The following is a 20,112-nucleotide window of genomic DNA, read 5'->3' on the forward strand; positions in this document are numbered from 1 at the left end:
ATATTTTTACATAATATTTGTACCCTGATGAAAAATACTGCAAACAATAAGAAATCCTAATGATAATGACACTGATTAAAAGGCAAATGCATTCACGTGTTCTTTTGTTCATTCTGTGTAAGGTTTATGAGGACAGTTCACATGTTTCTAGAATTTTCTGGATCACATCTAAGGTTACTTTTCCTTCCAGGGCTCGACAAAGCTTCCCTACGGTGCACCCGAGACTGCCCTCCTTCATCTTCCACTTCACCAGCATCTGGTGCACCATCTCCGGCACCCCGTAGCGATAGGAGTCAAGCTCGATGGTCTCAATCTCCACATCGCTCAGGCCCAACCTCCGCGCGCAACGCTTCCACTTGGCCCCAATGTTATCTCTAAGCACATCCAAGTGTTCCTCCGTCACTGGACAGTCCTCTGCCGAAAGCAAAAACAAAACGATTAGCATTTGGTACCATAAAGCAGGCAGGTAATCACTGTATACGTGCTGTTAAATACAAGGACTATGTTAGCACTGAATGTTATGGAAGTAAGAAGGTGGAGTTAAGCGTTACCATATTTTTGAATGGCTTCTTTGATCGGTGTGCTAGCTGCGCCGTTACAGAGGGTCGATAAACTAGGGTCGTAACCACGGATACTGAGCTTGTTGTTGTTTCCAATTTGGATCCCGCTTGCATTCTGGATGTACAGAGATCCTGAAGAAAAACAAAAGCTCATTAAGGCAGGGATCCACCGAGGGGTTACAAGGCTTGAGCGAGGGGTCACAAGATGAGCTATATATATATATATATATATATATATATATATATATATAACTTTCACTGCATTTTAAACTTGAAAACAGTAGAAGTTCAAACAATGCAATAAAGCATTCAAATAAATAACATTAAAACTGACTTTATTTTTCTTCTTCACCAAAACAGTTTAAAAATGATTCTTTATTAAATGGTCATATATTCTTCATCATTAAGTATAATCATAATAAAAAGCTGAGTGAGAAGTGCACTGAATTTGAAAAGTAAATCAAAAGAAAAAAGCTTCCGCACCCCTTAACTTAGGTACAAGGCTATTTTGGTATTAGTATTATATTTAGTTTTACTTAAATGATATTGATGTCCATAATTTTCATAAACATTTTTAATTATTACTATTATTATTAAGTGCCACACAGTTTCAGCTTCTTTTAAAACCTAAAACCAGTCTAAATACCCCTTTGGTTGGAGAACACTACTAGAGCGAGCAGAACACTATAACTGGGGCTACACGATATTTCTGTAAAAACTAATAAAAAATAAAACCATTCCAGGGACTGTACACTATTTTGTGGAGTGGTCATATTATTCTTCAGCGCTTCCCTGTTTGATTTGGCTCAACACAGACATTCCTCCTATTGGTCAGCCTCAATCATGCGCCTGCATGAATGACAGGTGGGTTTAACCAATCACAGTGAAGAATGGCCTCAGAAAAAAATGATGAATCAAACAACTCCAACGATTAAGGACTGGACTAATATCATAACAGACCTCAGGACTCAACTTGAAACCAGACAAATTTGAAAAACATTTATATTTTGAACTTAATTAGCTGCACAGCTATTAGCAACATAACCTGAGTCCCGTTACAGTTTGTATACTTTTAGACAAACCGCACACCAAACCGCACATAAAGGCATGTCTGCATGTAAAATAGGAATATAATGTCCACAAAAAAATGCTATACCTCGAGCACTTTTAATGTTTTATTCTTATTCAATTTTCTCCTTGTATCTACCTTTTATTTAGAATGATAACCTTTGATTTTTGTAACGTTTCAGGATTAGCATGAAAATATTGCCTAAACGTGTGCTTTATGCGTGTAAAGAACTACAATCCGATACCTGAATCCTGAAGCGAACCGCCCGAAGAAGATGGCAACAGTCGGCCGGGGGTCAAGTCCGGGGCAGTGCTATCCGAGACCGGGATCGGCCACGACTGCTGCCGGTCCATGTGTGCGTGCAGCGGGCGGAGTGCGGAGAGAGAGGGCGAGCTGAGCGACGGGTGGAGAGCGGAGGTGGTCATGGAGTCGTAGCCAGCGCAGGGCCGGTAACACGACTCCTCCTGACTGCTCGACTCTTTGGTCCAAGACTGCACGGAGGACACGGCCGAGGGTTCCGGCTGTCTTATGTTGATGTTGTCAAAGGAGCGGGATAGTAGGTGATGACCGGCGTTGCTCTGGTTACCGTAGGCGACATCGTTGGCGGACGGGCACTCGCAGTTGTAGCTCCCGTGTTTGTGGTACTGAAGCTCGCGGCATAACTTCTCCTCTAAGTGCCAGGGGCTGTCGGGGGCTCGGGCGTCGCTTTCAATCTGGTCGTCCGTGGAAACGGGCTGGATTTCATGGAGATCTTCAATACTGGCTTCGACTGGGTCAGAGCTCAGTAAAGGGGCTGGAGAATCTGGCAAGATCAAGAAAAGGTGAGGAAAAAGTTACGACGGACTCCATTTGAAGTTCGAGCTGTCATGATTGCAATTTTAAGTGTTCGGTTATTGTGAGAAGAAACATTGCGATTTTACGATACGTCACAATTATTGATAGCATGGTCAAAAGTAGTGAAATCCTTCGCTCATGTGGTCTAATACCATGGCTCAAATGTCTGAACATTTTTAATTATTATCTATATGTTGATGGGACAAAAAAGCAAACATTTTACAGTTTTTTTGATGAATAAAATTAAAAAAAATGCTTTTAAACTGTTCCCAATTATCCTTTTCTCCCAGCAACCTCTATTCTACGAGTCCCTCTCCCACCTGACATACTACTGCCTTGTGAAGGAAATTAAAATAGTTTGGATAGTTTAAAAATATCTTTTAGAACAATTATCTTATTGGAGCAATTAACATGCGATCCCTTCATTATAAGTCAGGTTAGGACCCTCTCAGGACCCTCTGTGAAGCTTTGTGTCATAACTCTGTTTAAACATTATTATATTGTGAATTTTGTGAATGTGTGACATCCTGAATACATTTGATCTTTATACTATATAAAGTCATCACCTGTTAAAAAGCATCCATGTGACACTGAGAGGGATTTCATCTTTTCTAGAAGCTCATCTGGACCTTCATACTGTTTCTGAGTCAAATCAAAAATAAATGATGAGTACAGTGTTATTAAATTATCGGTATTTTGCATGTTACAAAAAACATACCTTGACTTCGATTACATCATTCTCTACATGTTGCTCGAAGTGTTTTTGGTAGATGGGCTGGTATATGTCATAGGTCTCTGCAAAATAAGGGAAGTGTTCATGGAAAATAAGGGAAGTGTGCATGGAAATAAGAACAATAGAACAAATTGAACATTACAAACATTAGTCAATAACTGCTATTTACAGCCTTTATAAAACATAAAGAAAAACTTAATTCATAATGAACAAATGAAAAAAAAAAAAGCGTATCAAGAATGATTCAGGCTTAGAGACTACTTCCTTACGGGGTTATGTTATTATGAATGAAAGTAGTTTCAAAGCCTGAATCCTTCTTAGTAAAACTTAGTAGGCTGGTTCATGTGTAGTTATTATAAAGTGTTACCCATTGACGCTACAATTTTCCATCATAATTACAGATAAAGTACATAAAGAATGCTAACGTTGGAAGGTCGGTCGCTGCTGTGGCTCTGGAGCCCAGCACCTCTTCATCAGGTCTATGATCTCCACGGGCGTGTCCTCTGGGATGAGGTGCTCTGCAGGCCGGTTCCCATTACGCACACACTGACTGATGTGGTCCTCACTTCTGGCATCTGATGGTAAAACAAGATTCAGTCATTTCTAATCGTCAATGATCAGCTTTTTAAAGTTTAAATACATAAAACACAAAGCAAGGAACATGGCACAGAAAGTAAGACAATAATATAATCGAGAGGTCCACAACCAAAGCATGTGGTTTAGACTTTGGACAAGCAAATGTTAAATAGTCTGCATTGTTTATGTTCATGAAATTAATACTGAAAGCCATTTTTAATTTTGCTTTTGAAAATAAAAAACAAATAAAAAATGTAGATCAATACAAGAACACAGATACATTTTAAGTCTTTTGAACTTAACTTTGTCACTTTTGTTTACTACACTATGTTGTTTCGGTGTGCGTGTGTTGAAATTGAACATAATTCGAGCACTAAAGTACTGTATATGTAATGTAATGTAATGTAATGTAATGTAATGTAATGTAATGTAATGTAATTATGTAGTGTGTCTTTAGTTTTACTGACTTGAATAAGGTTCTTGTCCCGTAAGTATGACCCAGACCACAATGGCAAAGCTGTACACATCAGATTTCTCAGTGGAGACGGTATGGATACTCTCCAGGTGCTCCGGGGCCATGTAGGTGAGAGTACCCGCCCCTCGAGCACCACATGAGCGCCCCATCTGGCTCTTCCTGCGAGACTCTTCTTTTGTCAGTTTGCTCCATGTTTGACAAGTGGCCAGGCCCAAATCTGCAATCTGAAACCAAATATTATACAGTGAACTCTTTTAATATTGCCCCTGTTGGGACCTGCAGATGACCTCTGAATGTTGCCATGGTGACAGGAATACAGGAGTAAGGTTGTACCATGGTACTGGAGATTTATGCAGGAGCAGAAACTTCATGCTTTGAACGTTGGAAAAACTATTTTCCATGGCATAACTGCTCTTGGATTAAAATGAACTCAGAGCCATTTTCTCTCCAAAGACAGAAGCTAAAACGCAAAAAAGACTATGGGGTTTTAATAAACAATCATCTGATTGCAGACTTTGTCCACAAGATGAATACACTCTACATCATTTTATTGATTATTTTAAAAATAAATTAGACTTTAAAGCAGTGATCGGCGATACCAGTGATTTCTATTTCGATCCAATACCAAGTAATACTATGGCAGGTATCAAGATATTGATCCAATATTGATACATTGAATCTCTTTTACCAGGGTGTTGATAGATTGAACTGATAAGAATGTGCACATGAAATTAAGTATAAACAATGCATTTTAAAATTTGATATATATATATATATATATATATATATATATTATTTTTTAATTCATACTTTTTGATCCATTCATCCCTCAATGTTTTTCAAGAGAGAACCAACAAACATACCTTAATGTGAAAGTCTTTGTCAACTAATATATTTTCTGGCTTGATGTCTTTATGAAGTATGTTCCTCTCAGTTAGATACACCATTCCTTCCAGGATTTCAAAGATGATTCTGCCCTTTAGGGACATTGGTACAGAAACCTAGGAAAAGAAAGAGTTGTATTAAAAAATAAAATGTGTTTATGAGTGACCTTTCATTGTCATTTACCGTCTCTAACATGACCAGCAGATTTCCTCTGGGAAGGAGTTCCATGACCAGAGAACAGTCTCGGTCCTCCATGATGACTCCCAGCAGCTTGACCACTCGCTCGTGGTTCAGACTTGCCATGATGTTCCCCTCCTCCAGAAGAGAGCGCTTTTTGTCTCTGGAAGAAAACGGCAACATCAAAAAGATTAAAGACATTCAGCATTAAAAAGTGAAGTGGGCTTTGTGATTCTCAACCCCACCTTGTTTAACATATCACAAATCCAATAGTGTTTATCACTGAGTGAACTGTGTGTGTGGGCGTGCCTGTCCAGGGGTGTGTGGAACTGCTGGGATGTTTGGAGGAGAGAATACAGTTGTGAAAAGAAAAAAGTTGAGCAGAGCTGAGTGGAGCGAAGCCAGGAGCAGGCAGCAGCTGGGTTGAGGGCAGCACAGGACCACCAGTGGACGACCACAGACCGGGACCACTGGACGCCACGAGAGCGCAGTCAGGTGGAGGGCGGTGGCAGAAGGAGACAGAAGCGGTGCAGCAACAGGACGCTACGTGGGAGACTTGGAGGGCCCAGAGATGGAGATAAAGAGTGGCCTTGTTATCTGCTGGCAGTGGTTGTGGCAGGGCTGTATAAATCCTTACTCACTGAAATAATTAGTGTTGGAATTATGTATTTTATCTTACTAATGTATCATGTATTTTGCTTAATATGTAATGCATCATGTATTATTATGCTTAACATTTAGTTTGCTTCAAAGTCTAAGAAGTGATTCTAAGTGTGTGAGTTTGCAAACGGAGCAGTTTCTCATTAAAGACGAAAACAGATGGAAATACCTTACTTGCTTCGCAACGACAGGACTAACTAACTTGTTAGCTTCACTACCAACCGTCTATGTCAACAGTGTAAAGTGCTGAGATATATTAAAAGTGTGGACCAGCTGTCCTGTATGTGACTTGTACCAGTGACCTTTTCCACTTAGGGGAAGCTGGTTAATGTGTAAGGAAGGTGGACGCGGGAGACCGGCAGAGCGCTCAGAGTGGTGGGCTGTCCAGTGTGTGAACTGGAAGCCTGGTCCTCTTTGTCGTTTCTCCCCCGTATTCCACCGGGGTTAAAGATATGGATGGTCTCTAAAACTTCTTATTTCTTCTAACGTTGTCTTCTTTCTCAAAGATTTAGTTCTATCAATTAGTTACCTAAAATACACATTTTGGTAGACTAAAATATAATTGACCGATTACAAGACTAAAGTCTGACAGCTCAACAATTAAAAGTATCAGTTAACACATGAGTTTACTTTTCTATGAAGACTATGTGTGCTCTTTATGAACTGTGGATGAGGAAGTTTGTGCACGTTCAGTAAGAATTCCATGTAACGTTTCATAAATGAGGCCCTGGGTAAAGAGTATGGATGGCAGGTTGCTTCTGTGGGGGGGATTGTGTATACTTATATTCTGTCTTTAGGTATGCAGAAACAATTTACTAATTCAAATATTTAGTCAAAAAAAGGGGGGTAATAAGTTAAAAAACATTCCAGAGAGGAACTGCCCTCATTAAACCATTATTATTCTGTGATTAAACAGGAAAAGACTTGCAATCTGACCGTGTTGAGAGCATGTTGTTAAAGAGTGGAGAATGAATTGAAGAGGTACAAAAGGTGGTTACTACTGTTGCTGAACCACACTTCACACACAAATCTGAACGTTTACATTGTTATTTCATGACTTTCTGAGTATAGACTTGCTTTAGCACCTCGGCCAGTTGCACACCATTGATTGCGGATCACGTTTATAGAAAAACACATGGCTAAACATAGATTATGGATTATTATATTATCGGAGGGAGCATTACGGAAGCCCGTGAGTTAACCCACTGCGCGCATGATTCTAGTTAGTGTCTGCGCGAAGGGGAAACCCCACAGTCCACACGCAAATTACGACACACAAAACACTTACTCGCTGCGCAAAGATCCAGTGTACATCGTCTTCAGGACCACTTGTCCCAGAGTGACGTGATAACACAGGTAAACCTCCCCGAAGCCCCCGTAGTCCAGCGGCTCCCGGACAATGAGGTCCGTGGAGCGCATATGGAGCGACAACTGGGGCGGAGGCGCAGAGGCCATCCCCTGCCAAGTCTGAAAAATGACACAAAGAACACTAATAAGTTGACAAAATGACACGTTGTACTTTAAAGCATACACGAGCAGTTAAGTGAGTAACTACATCCACTCAAAACAAAGAGGAAACGGAGAGAAACTGACAAACATAATGCGTAAACAGACAAGAAGTTGCGACAACGACATAAACTCGACCCCTTTTACCTTTTCTCCACAACGAGAAACAGAAAAGAGTCAATGTATCAGTTATAGATGGATAATACGCGGTCCGCTGCGTGAGAAAGCCAAGCTGTGTGTTTTGTAGTTCCGGGATTTCCTCGACGTCCTGCCTCAAAAGTGAAACCGGATTTTGAAACTACAAACAGGCAACGAAGTCGTTAACCGATCAGGATGGCGAGTGAATCTGTGTTCCCTGGAGCGCAACAACTTTACTGTACAGTTCAGCAAAACTAACACGGAAAACTAACTCAAATAACTGACTAAATAACTGAGTAGATAAATAATACATCAATCAATCAATCAATCAACCAATTAATCAATCAATAAATCAATCAACGGGCCAGTCAAACAACAAGTATCATTTTACGCACGCATAGTTCAGATATTTGTTGTTTGTTGTGTGATTCCCTGTGTGCTTCATTATGACATTTTAACATTGCGCTTTGAGAAGATTGTGTGGTAATTGTGTGGAAATATTGCCGCCTTGTGTTGAAAAGTGTGAATTGTTGTTTTATTTTAATTTAGCAAATAGTGCATCGCAACTGTTTAAAACGTGTATTGCGTCACAGCTCTATATTATAGTGTTGATTCATTGATAAATGCATTTATGTGAAGGCAGAGCGGGAAAGTACCTGACAGTGTAGCCTCGGTGTGGGCAGATGATCACATGCAGACCTAGATGGTGACTGTAAGACTCAACTCTTCATATTCACTCTCTAAGCCACATCAAAGTCGTGTTTACCCGACTTGTACAGTTATTGTTCTCTGGTTTTTATTCTGGTAAATGGCCCGACAGCATTTTGGTCCTGGGGGTTAATGAGAAGAAGCTGTTGACAGCCTGCAGTAAAATGTATTGCTGCCTATTTATTTTAAGTGGGTCAGAACTCCAACAAGTCTTTATGAGTTGCAGACATGTGAGTAAAGTAATATATATACATGTATATATGGCCGCGTAGAACCGTTAAATATGTACCTAAACAAAAATCAGCACAGCAGTATTACGTGAAACTATTACGCAATGATCACACAATTACCTGATACAATATTACAGTACTTCTAATATCATCCTTTTTTTTTCATGATGAATTAGGATCACGTTTTACCTGAAACTGAAACTGAAACCATTATCTCACGAGAGTTTCGGATCAAAACGTGATAACTGGGCCGATATTATATATATATATATATATATATATATATATATATATATATATATATATTGTATTTAGGCCCAAAAATATATGCTAAGTATGACTTAGCATAAATGTACATTAATGTAATCAACATATAATAAAATAATAATCACTTCAAATGTTTGCAAAGTTTGTAGTTTTTAATTTCACTTCCTGATCAAAAACGAAGGTCATCAAATTTACATATAATTATTTGACAAATAAAAATATATATGACCATTATTTTCAAATCAGTGTCTTTATTAGGCCCGAGCGCCACAAGCTGGCGAGAGGCCTATTAGTCTCGTAAGGCCGTGCGAAGCACGGCTGCGAAAGTGCGCACGTAGTGCGCACGAAATCGAGCGCGAAGCGCTCGCCCACTTCCAAACACTCACTAACGCACTCCTTCACTCATGCACGCCCCGTGCATACTAATTAGTAGTAGGAAAATGGAACATTACCGTTGTAAACGGGCGAAGCCCGTGCAAAAGTACGCACTAAACGAGCACTTTACATTGTCGTCATCCCCATATAAAGCACTCATTTGCGCTAAGAAGCTCACGAATACGTTCCCCATCTCTTGCATGTTCCGTGCATATAAGCATGTAATGCAAAAATTGAACATTATTACTGTATAGAGGGCCAAAAACACAAAGTGGGCGGAGCCCACTCAAAATTAACAAAAGTACCCGTCAGTGACCAGGGACCCACACCATGAAAATGTATAGTTTATGATATTTGAAAAATGGGAAACATTGTTTTCGCATCGGAATATTCTTCTTCTTCTTCTTCTTCTTCTTCTTCTTCTTCTTCTTCTTCTTCTTCTTCTTCTTCTTCTTCTTCTTCTTCTTCTTCTTCTTCTTCTTCTTCTTCTTCTTCTTCTTCTTCTTCTTCTTCTTCTTCTTCTTCTTCTTCTTCTTCTCGGGACCAACCCCCCTATTTTTCACCCAGTGAACATTGACGAAAAGTCACAAAAATTTGCACACCTCTAAAAATCGTGCCTCTCTACATTCTGGCTATTTCCCTTTTCTAAAATAAAAAAAATTGGCGCGTCAGCACCCCCAAATGTATCAAAAATGCATTGCGAGATGGGAAATGACCCAAAAAAAATCTGATCGTAGAATCATGAAATTTGGCGCAGAGGTAGATGGTGACAAGAGAAGTAAAAAATATTATTACGGCAACGCCGTCCGCCCAACCAAATGTCGGCCATATTGCTTCAAAAATGACTAAACATGACTTCAGAGTTTTTCCAAACGTCGTACTTTTACGAACTCCTCCCAGGGCGTTGGCCCTAAAAAGCTGAAATTTGGTGAAAATGCTACTGAAGAGTGGGACATCAAAAGTTATCCAAATTACAATGATACCTGTCACGGTCTCTGTGCGGCGAAGCCGCAAACTGTAGCAAGAATTTCAGAAATCTCCCAAATTTAACATTTCTGCCGTTTGCGCAGATAAAGTCCGAATTGCGTCAAATTAGAATCAGTTGTTAAACTCTTTGCCCTAAACCTACTTGAAGTGAAATAAATTAATTTGGAGCCACAGCGCCCCCTACAGATTTTATATGGAGGTTAAATGTTTAGTTTTGCGAAATTATATGAAATTTGACACACAACTCAATTTTAGAATCCCCATCAAAAAAGTCAGTGAGACCCATGTCATAATTGTTATGGCTTTGCCGTAACGATGACCGAAACCTTCCATGTTATTCCAATGGGGAAATCGCCAGAACATGTTTACACTTTAGACTTTCACAAACTCCTCCCAGGGCGTTAGACATATTAACCTGAAATTTGGTGAGACTAATCTTCAGGGGTGGACCATCAAAAGTTATCCACATTTTTATTCAAAGAGTCACGGTGTCTGTGCGGCAAAGCCGCACATTTTGCCAAGAATTCAAAATAAAATTGCTTTTTGATGGTAAAACAAAGGGAAGAAGATGTGACAGCGTCACAGATTCAGCAGTAGGCGTACTAAAAGGACAATTGGGGCGCGTTAGCGCCCCCTCCTCTTGCGGCGTGGCGGCGGCGTAGCGAGGGCCGATCATTGCCGCTTGCGGCTATATTTCTTATTATTATCATTATTATTAACCCTTTCTTCACTCTGATGCACATCACGTTCTACTTCACTTTTGCCTCCAGTTGCCTCCATTACAGCATTATTACCACCAATCTATGAGACTTAGAGAAACATCAAACGCAATGTGCACTTTAATGATTTATTAAGTCTATAATTTTTTATTATTACATTTACTTTATTGTTGGCTTATCATCGGTTGGTGAATGCATAACAATGACATCATCTTTGGCACGCACATGGCCCGTGGTCTAAAATAGAGCCCAACTATCCCTCTAAGCCTTAAATCCACTGTGGCTTGAAGTGTATTTAAGGATAACCACATGCTGCCATCAAGCAAGGCGTTGAGTATTCATATTGCTCATAACTAAATATATCTGCTGCGGTGATATACCTGTAGGCCTTCTCTTCTCGCTGACTACATCTCCCAGAATGCAGCAGTGTTTGTTTGGCCAGTGGACCGCGGAGGAGCTGCTGATAGTTGGTGCGCTCTCCTGTGCCACTGAACAGCGTTTGGACTCTTGGACCGTGGAATAAATGCACTTCATGCATGCGTTTGTAGCACACATTTAACCACCTCAAACAGCTCATTTATTAGGACTGACACACTGCAATGGGGAATGGGGTTAACAAGGTAAGGATTCGTTTGCTTATTTGTAGAAAGAAGTTTGCGCACGACTTGGAGAGCACTTATCTTTCAGCTCAAGCCTTTGTCTAAACTAAGAGTATAATTGATCTCCAACAAATCTAAATAAAGGATATGCTCTGTTAAAATCATGTGAACAAGCTGTTACAAACCTATAACTACAGGAGTATGATATAATTTATCGGCAACTATTAATATGTTTTCTTATATTGTGTCTTTGTAGGTCCTCCCTGGCTTGTACTTGGGAAATTTCCGAGGTTTGTAGGCCTATTATTAGAAGTGACAGTTAAATAAATTATTTCTAATATCATAGAAACTTTGAATTAAAAGTAAAATTATTCTACATTCTGTAATGGAGGCAACTGGAGGCAAAAGTGAAGTAGAACGTGATGTGTTTTCGATGGAAAAACTGGAATTAATATGAATAAAGGTGTTAAATTTTTTGCAAATCAAAGACGTGTGATCATAGCTACAAATGTATTTTACATTATTTGATTATTAACTAGAAGTTTATAATAGACTGCAAGCATTTTTGATGTAGGCAATTGACATTTATTTTACTGGATACATACTTTTACAAATTAATAGTTTTTAATTTAATCTGCAAATATTTTACAGACTTTACCACATTTAAAGCTGAAATACAATGTTAAGGCTATAACATATTACTTTTCCAGCTTTTGTAATAGAAAAGCCATCTCTGCCCTGGACATTAATAATTGTTGCTTCTTTTTATTTTTAAATCAGTAGCATTAAACCTTTTATAGTTCATAGATTTAAAAAAAAATCCTAGTAATGAAATATAATATTAACATGTGTTATCTGCGTACAGCTTCAATAAGTAAATTTTATTTATTCTTTAAGTGGAGGCTGTAATATAAGCCCTTTTGCGTTGTTTTTTTCCCATCTTCTTGCACCTTTTATTAACTGTATCTCTGTTGATGTTGATATTGTTTCACATGCGCAAAAAAAAATTGAAAAAATATCCGTTCATGATTCTTGATTTTGCCTTCATTCAGGTATTTTGAACATTATAATAACATCGCATTTTAAAGTGTCCATTGTTTATATTTCATTTCTATTCTTATCTTTTAACAGATGCAAGAGACCGAGAACAACTCGCCCGTAACAACATCACGCACATTCTGTCCATTCATGACAACGCGGCTCCTTTACTCCAGGTGAGCTCATCATTCATAACATGGCACACTTGAGTAATAACAGTATTTCTATCATTGACAGAAAATGCCACTGCACCACTGAATACACACTTTTGTTTCGACCAGCCTGTCAGGTAAATCAGGGAGAGCGGCCTCTGCGGTCATAGCTGTCACATGAGTGAAAACAGAGGCAGGGCTCATGTGAGACTTATCATGAGAAATGCCAGTCACCAGCGGCAGGCGAGAAGCTGAAACGTGGGCCGCTTCGAGTGGGCGCCGCTTCTGGCTTTGCTCTGATGCTTTTACTGGAAGTGCTCAGTTATTGATTTGAAGGGAAGATGTTTTCAATAAAAACCATGTGCGAGTCGAATGAAATGGTTTTTAGTTTGCTGAGCTTGAATAAATGATGGCATAAGATTGAGCTCCCGATGTGTGCAAATCACAGCAATTTCTCATGTCGAACCCCCTAAAAAGAATTGAATGTGTTTGTGACTGAGGTAATCAAAGATTGTATGGGTGGTTGTCTGATTCAAGAGGTAAAATTCATATAATTCATAAATGTTGCTATTCTAGATGGCATTATCATTAATCTTATATCTTTTTTACACTGCCTTCATCTGTACTGAACATTATTGCCCTATACAATATTGTGATGTCATCCAAAACTCAGCGATAAAATTGTTAACATTTACGAGTTATAAGAATCTTTTGTTACAGCTAAAATTATACATGATATATATATTTTTAACACGACTCAAATTTATTTATTATCAAAATCTCATTGAGTGTCTGCGTAATGATGCAGACACTATATGTTCTACTATTTTTGAGTGTCTGCGTATATCGCGCGTTTCAACTCCTTAAATAACGCTTTAACCTATTTCAACAAGTTATACCTCATTCCGATCGCTTTCACAGTATTACGTGTCCTATTACTTTTGACATTTGAACAACTTGTACTTTTTGCAGTATTTTCAAAAGTATTAGTACTTTTTCCCCATTGAAATTAATGGGGCATTAGAATTATTATTCTTTAGACTTGATTCTTTAGGCTTTATTCTTTAGACTTACACACATGTAGTACTCTTACACACATGTTGTACTTTTACGCAAGAACGCAGACACTCGCAATAGCTCCAGTCATTGCATATTATCTAGTTTTGTCTTGTTCTTGAGTCTCTTCAATGTTTTTTTTGTAGAATTTTCATTGTCATTTAGAGGAATTATTAGAATTGTGTTGGTTCATTGGACAAGATTTAAAAGAAAATAAGCCACAAGCAGTGAGACTTTGATGCCTGCTCTTTTCTCGTCCTCAGGAGATGACCTACCTTTGCATTTCAGCAGCCGACCTTCCCACACAGAACCTGTGAGTACTGCACCTCTGAACATCAGAGACAGAGAGACATGGGGGGGCGAGCTGCAGATCTACATATATTAGTGGTGTACCAACCAACACGTGCTTCAATCAAACAAAGTCTTATAATCCTGGCCTGTGAACTATTGCCCGGGGTGTTTTCTTCTGATGGTTAACAGATTAGAGCAACGGTTCTCAAACTTTTCATGCCAACTTAAGTAACACCTCAGGAAGTATTTGTTCTCTTGGATACTACTAGATCCAAACCAGGTCTGAACAGTCTATTACCAAAGTAGTTCTAAACCAGGAACACAAAAGAGATAATATGATATTGTCTTAAAATAGGATATTATTGATTATTACATAGAAATGCAGTGGCCCCCGAGTGCCACCATGAAGTTTTAGTTTATTACAAAAGTAATACAAAGTATACAGTAAAAACATTCAGTGTAGTTACTATAAAAGACCAAAACAAAATGTAGATGTTTTATTTTACACTGATATAAATAAATGTAATTAAGTAATTAAGTATAGATGATCTCATTTGTATCGAGGTATTTAATTACTTGAATAATATTAACAGTGTCAATATAATTATAGTGCAGTGAGGCAGATGACTCAGTGCTATGTCATCTGAAGATACTTAAATTAATAATATAATATAGCTGTTGTAATAGTAGTGCTAGTAGTTGTGAGCATTACACGTTTGAATGAATCTATTTTTTCGCTCCTATGAAATTATTCTTGACTTTATATGAGATTAAAATGTAAAATGAATTGCTGGTTGCATATACATTCTGAACATGCCACAGTGGTGACACAGTAGTCTACATGTGTACTCTAGATAAACCACCGCCAGACTCTGCAGGTTTGTGACGGCCTTTAACACAAAGGAAGTGTCTGTTGTAGCGGTGGTTGGTGCCATGGTTCTATTTTTATATGGCCCCACATACTCACACATTAGGCTCTGCACGCTACACTCGCCGCCGTCCCTCGCGACCCAGTTGCTTTTTGCCTCTTACAACTTTGCTGGGATCCAACTACGTGAAATGTGATCTTGTATTTTTTCAAACGCAGCCTCAGTGCATACAAAGGAGTGAATTAAGTGCATAAAGACCATACAATTTATGTTGCAATAACAATTTGTATTGCCATAAATATTGTAACCAAATTGGTGCTTATTTTTTGCAGTCATGCAAAATTGCACCTTCTCCAAAACTAGAAAAATAGCAAAAATGTCCTTGAAATAAGTGAAATTATCTCAATGCAGTAAGTGAATTTTACTTCATGAAATAGTTGCATTAATCGTTAGCATTTATTTATTTTTTAATAAATTAAGATATTTTGTTAAAACAAGATAAATCTAACTTTATTCATGAACAAATTCATATTATAAAAACAAGTGAAGTAATGAAATATGAATAATAATAGAAATTACTGTGTATTTTATTTAGAATAGCACAGTGCACAGTGAAGTGGGCTAAACACCTAAACTCCATTCACAACCACATTTCAAACAGAGCTGCTCAGCGAGAGAGGAGGAGGGGCTGGATGTAGGCGGAACAGTGTGATTGGACAGTCAGGCGCAAACGCTTCAAACTCCACCCCTTCATCCAAGTATTTTTCTTAACGTTTTCACCATCACAGGATGGTAAGAGTTAATATTAGGTTTCAGAAAAGGTTATTGTTTAATGTCAGGGCTATAGAGACAGGTTTGCTAACAGAACTATGTTAGGGAGTAAAAGTATGTGGTTTAAACAGTGGTGGAAAGTGCTGTACTAAAAAACAATCTGTATTTACAATGGATACTTTACTTTTACTTCATTACATCTGAGCGCAGGTATCGTACTTTCTACTTCACTACATTTTTTAACTTGACTGAAGTACTTTTCGTATGATTTGAGGGGTTATTTTTGGCACTTTTATGATGACGTCTTGCCTAAAGGTTTTGAGTTCCAGACCCAGCTTTGAGGCAATAATAATTCACTAGAAAATATTATAAAATAAGAAATTGGTTAGAAATACCACTGATGCAAAGAGCTGCAATTGTTTTGGGTCAAAATCCCTCAATTTATTGCCGTAACATTCTTCAAAATCTGTGCGAAATCCTTTTACCTTTTGTACACTTTTAGTACATATGAAAACCGATACTTTAAAACCTTCAGTCACAAAATTGAATGCTTCCTCCACCACTAAACATGGCGCTACAATCACCCATGATCCATGCCTTAACTTGCAACATAGAAGACACATACAAGATACACGAAATCCTCTTTATGAAATTTGAAATAAAGCTTCTTACCCTCCCCTTAGAAACCAGTGAATTACACAATCAAATCTTCTGAATAAAATTAGCCCATAGTAAAATCACTCCACTGACAGGAAGACATTTGCTAAAGAAAGACACATTTTGACATATAATTCCAACATGTTATTTTAAACAAATTTCAAATGTTTCGTAGGGTTCAGCACTTCCAACAAAGCATCATGTTCATCCACGAGTGTCGCCTTAAAGGAGAAGGCTGCCTGGTGCACTGGTAAGGCCCTTTGTGAGTCTCCCACACCGTAAACTACTATCGTAAGTCTGAATAGATCTGTCCAAATCTGTGAAAGTGAATCCAGCCACGCCCGTCTTCTGCACAGATGAGACGTGGTGATAAAGAAACAAGGGGATATTTGAGCAGTTCTCAAAAGAGGACAGTGACAATGGTGACCACATTTTGTTTGTGCAGGGCCCATATCAGCTCTGGGGAAGGTTATATTTAGATTCACTGTGGCTTCTCAGAAAATAAAGAGGAACAAAATGTAGCTGGCGTCTCTTTACAGATTTGTAACATTATTGTCAAAACACTAATGCCTCTGCAATGGTAGAAATAAATATATTTCTACTTAAGTAACGTGTAATGTTCTTTTTTATTTAGGAAAGTGATTTAATCCAAGTTGCAGTAGCTCCTCAGTTTAGTATTCTTTTCAGTTTTGACTTGATTAGGGCTAATTTATCATTATTTTGTTAATTGAGTCAGTTTAGAATGCAAAAAGGCCTTGGATGTGAGATTTTTACTAAATTAGATGAAGATGAAGCCGCTTGAGGACATCATGGAGTTTAGTTTACAGTCAAATGAGTGTTTTAATCAAAAACACTTAAGTTACATGTTTCGCCTGTTTTTTCATGTAATTACTGAATTGTCTGAGTTATAAAACCTCTTTTCACATCACATGCCATTCAACATCCAACATCACCAGATAATGTTTATTTAATTAGTTAGCGATTAGTTGTCAGTACAACAGATAATTACACTTGAAATAATCAGTTATGTATTGAAACTATTCAGACATTAGTAAAAAAATCTTGGTAAATAAATAATGGAGTCAAATATATTAAATGGAGATACAGTAGATATTCATAATGTAATGTAAAAAGTAATGTCTGTAGTTGAACAAACAGAAGTCTTTGTGCCTTTTGACTTCTGCTGAAATAACATTTGACTTCAACTGTGTCTTGGTCCCCAGTTTGGCAGGAGTGTCCCGTAGTGTCACTCTGGTGGTGGCGTACCTCATGATGGTGACCGGGCTGGGCTGGCAGGAGGCCCTCGCTGCGGTCCGAGTGGTCCGGCCCACCGCTGGGCCAAACATTGGATTCCAACGTCAGCTTCAAGAGTTCCAGGACAAACAAGCAGAACAGGTCAAGAAGACAGTACACAATTTATAGTTGGTCAGAATAGTGCAAAAAAATGAGCTGTGCAATGAAGGATTATTGGTTTGAATAATTGTTAAAGTGGCAGGTGTTGAGTGTTCATGAGTCCAATGGCAGAGGGAAAGAAACTGTTCTATCCGGACCAGAACATCTTTCCTGAGGGAGTGGCTCAAATAGTCCATGTCCAGGTTGAGAGGTCGGCTGTGATCCGACCTGTTCGTCCCAGAGCCCTGGAGACGTACAGGTCCTGCAGAGATGGAAGTCTGCAGCCGATCACAATGCGCTGTAGTCTCTGTTTGTCCCTGGCTGTGGCTCCAGCGTACCACACAGTGATGGAGGAGGTGAGGATGGACTCAATGATGGCCGTGTAGAACTGCACCATCATCTGCGCTGGCAGCTTGGCTTTCCTCAGCTGCTGCAGGAAGTACATCCTCTGCTGGGCCTTCTTGATGAGGAGCTGATGCTGGAGGTCCTGGGTGATGGTGGTGCAGAGGAAGCGGAAGGAGTCCACGGTGGTGATGGGGGAGACTGTTAGGGTGAGGGTAGGCTAGCGGGCTGTGACTTTCCTGACATTTTTCAGCTTTAAATATCCCAAATATGTGACATTTTGGCAGTTTTTACACTTAAAATGCCTTATTTCTATATGAAAACATTGATGAAAAACATTTAATAAATTTTTTTCTCGCTTTTATGTGAGTAAACTGAAGAAAAAGTTTCAAATTGATATCTTTAGATTTCAGATGTGTTCCTATTCACCTGCAACACCTCACCTTAAGTACAATATTTCAGCTCAATCATATTATATTTCAAAATGCTTTACTTTAGTTTGATTGCTGTAAACTTCTTCTTTTTGCTCCAGTTCAGGGAATGGTTCCACACGGAGTTCAAGGAAAACCCGCTCAACGACGAGGCCGATATAAGAGACTTACTATTGAGAGCGCCCAAAGTGAACGGTGAGGTCGTAAAGGAAGCTGCACAAATATGACACGGTTCTACTCATCACTGAGGACGACAATAACTCTGGACTCTCAACAAAGAATGATGTTATTTATTGTGTGTAAATTCTAGCTGTTTGTGGTATAGTACATTTAATATTGAAAGAGTTTGAGCGTGGTGTGTTTTGTGGGGGGCGTCTTCCATGCTGAACGTGCACCTCTGTTTCCTGTTTGTCTCATGTGCACGAGAGCTCATGCATGACAGCTACACAACACGTCGCTCTGACTTTAACTCACTACTTTATGTGTATATTTTTCATAACGGGGCAAAAGGGTGAAGAAAGACTATATGAAGTGTTCAATAGCAAAAACAGATAGCTCCATTTGGAAAAGTATTTTTTCTCTGTCTTCTACAGATTGTGTTCATCAAAGTAATGTTTAGTGGAGTTTATCAAGGAGGGATAGAATCGTATTTTGATTGCAGTAAAATACATTTGGCTTTTTGTAACATTCCTCTACAAAGAGTAAACTGCAAGCCTCTGGTGATGTGTTCATACAAAAGTAAGGCAAAGTGCAATAGTAAAAACATTAAAATGCCATTACAATATGAATCACAAGACAAAAATAAAAGCATAAAATGTAATTAACATTAATAAATTGCAGATAAAATGCCTTCACTCAAAAGCACATTTAAACAACCATTTTTATCCTATATATTTAAACACTGCTGACGTAGGGGCCCAAAATGTCTGTCATATTCTCCTATTAAAATGTAGTTAAGAAAAGAATACGTCTATTTTCTTATATTTGGACTGAAGATTGTTTTTTTTTTTCTTTGGTTTTTAAAGCACACAACACAAATCCTGATTACGGTACATTATAGTAAATATTCATATTGTTCAAAGAAATGTTTCCTATTAAACCACTTGTACAAGTTGGAGATGCAGGAGGTGGGGGACAGAAGGTCCTGGCTAAACACATCTATGCTGGACCATGAGTGTCGCCCCCTGCAGGACACTCTGTCCGCTCTGGAGAGCAGTGAAGGAGACGTTTCACAGGTCTTTCCTTCTGCTGCTGTTGGACTCTACAATGAACACTGTTAGCCCTGAACATGTGTCATTCAGCTTTTATACTCATGTGCAATACAGTTATACTCATGTGCAATACTGTTATACGCATGTGCAATACAGTTATACTCATGTGCAATACAGTTATACTCATGTGCAATACTGTTATACGCATGTGCAATACAGTTATACTCATGTGCAATACAGTTATACTCATGTGCAATACAGTTATACTCATGTGCAATACAGTTATACTCATGTGCAATACTGTTATACGCATGTGCAATACAGTTATACTCATGTGCAATACAGTTATACTCATGTGCAATACTGTTATACTCATGTGCAATAATGTGGCATAATGTCAATCA

At 38.6% G+C, this 20,112-nt stretch overlaps 2 protein-coding genes across 2 annotated transcripts; one reads left to right on the plus strand and one right to left on the minus strand.

Moving 5' to 3' along the window:
* Positions 1–7,705, minus strand: ripk1l (receptor (TNFRSF)-interacting serine-threonine kinase 1, like). Its single transcript, XM_072441584.1, has 11 exons — positions 7,623–7,705; positions 7,258–7,436; positions 5,316–5,472; positions 5,111–5,248; positions 4,240–4,471; positions 3,622–3,771; positions 3,182–3,258; positions 3,030–3,105; positions 1,874–2,431; positions 552–692; positions 1–414 (listed from the first exon to the last, which is right to left on the minus strand). Exons 2-11 carry the CDS (start codon positions 7,422–7,424, stop codon positions 125–127), a joined length of 1,986 nt encoding a protein of 661 aa, XP_072297685.1. The 5' UTR covers positions 7,425–7,436; positions 7,623–7,705; the 3' UTR covers positions 1–124.
* A 3,673-nt stretch (positions 7,706–11,378) lies between these two features.
* Positions 11,379–19,458, plus strand: dusp22b (dual specificity phosphatase 22b). The gene is made up of 7 exons (XM_072441585.1): positions 11,379–11,519; positions 11,755–11,788; positions 12,630–12,712; positions 14,008–14,057; positions 16,508–16,582; positions 17,556–17,727; positions 18,599–19,458. Exons 1-7 carry the CDS (start codon positions 11,499–11,501, stop codon positions 18,722–18,724), a joined length of 561 nt encoding a protein of 186 aa, XP_072297686.1. The 5' UTR covers positions 11,379–11,498; the 3' UTR covers positions 18,725–19,458.
* Positions 19,459–20,112: the final 654 nt, after the last annotated feature.

Source organism: Eucyclogobius newberryi, unplaced genomic scaffold, assembly GCF_026437365.1.
Source record: "Eucyclogobius newberryi isolate DKJ021-1_F unplaced genomic scaffold, fEucNew1.0.hap1 SCAF_12, whole genome shotgun sequence".
Classification (NCBI taxonomy): Eukaryota; Metazoa; Chordata; class Actinopteri; order Gobiiformes; family Gobiidae; genus Eucyclogobius; species Eucyclogobius newberryi.

Coding starts and splice junctions, on each gene's coding strand:
- ripk1l (XM_072441584.1), bottom strand. CDS start 7,424: ATGGCCTCTGCGCCTCCGCCCCAGTTGTCGCTCCATATGCGCTCCACG. Junction 5,473..7,257: donor ACTGGATCTTTGCGCAGCGA/GTAAGTGTTTTG, acceptor GTTTTCTTCCAG/AGACAAAAAGCGCTCTCTTC. Junction 415..551: donor AGAAGCCATTCAAAAATATG/GTAACGCTTAAC, acceptor TGCTTTCGGCAG/AGGACTGTCCAGTGACGGAG.
- dusp22b (XM_072441585.1), top strand. CDS start 11,499: ATGGGGAATGGGGTTAACAAG. Junction 11,789..12,629: donor GTACTTGGGAAATTTCCGAG/GTTTGTAGGCCT, acceptor ATCTTTTAACAG/ATGCAAGAGACCGAGAACAA. Junction 17,728..18,598: donor AGGACAAACAAGCAGAACAG/GTCAAGAAGACA, acceptor TTTTTGCTCCAG/TTCAGGGAATGGTTCCACAC.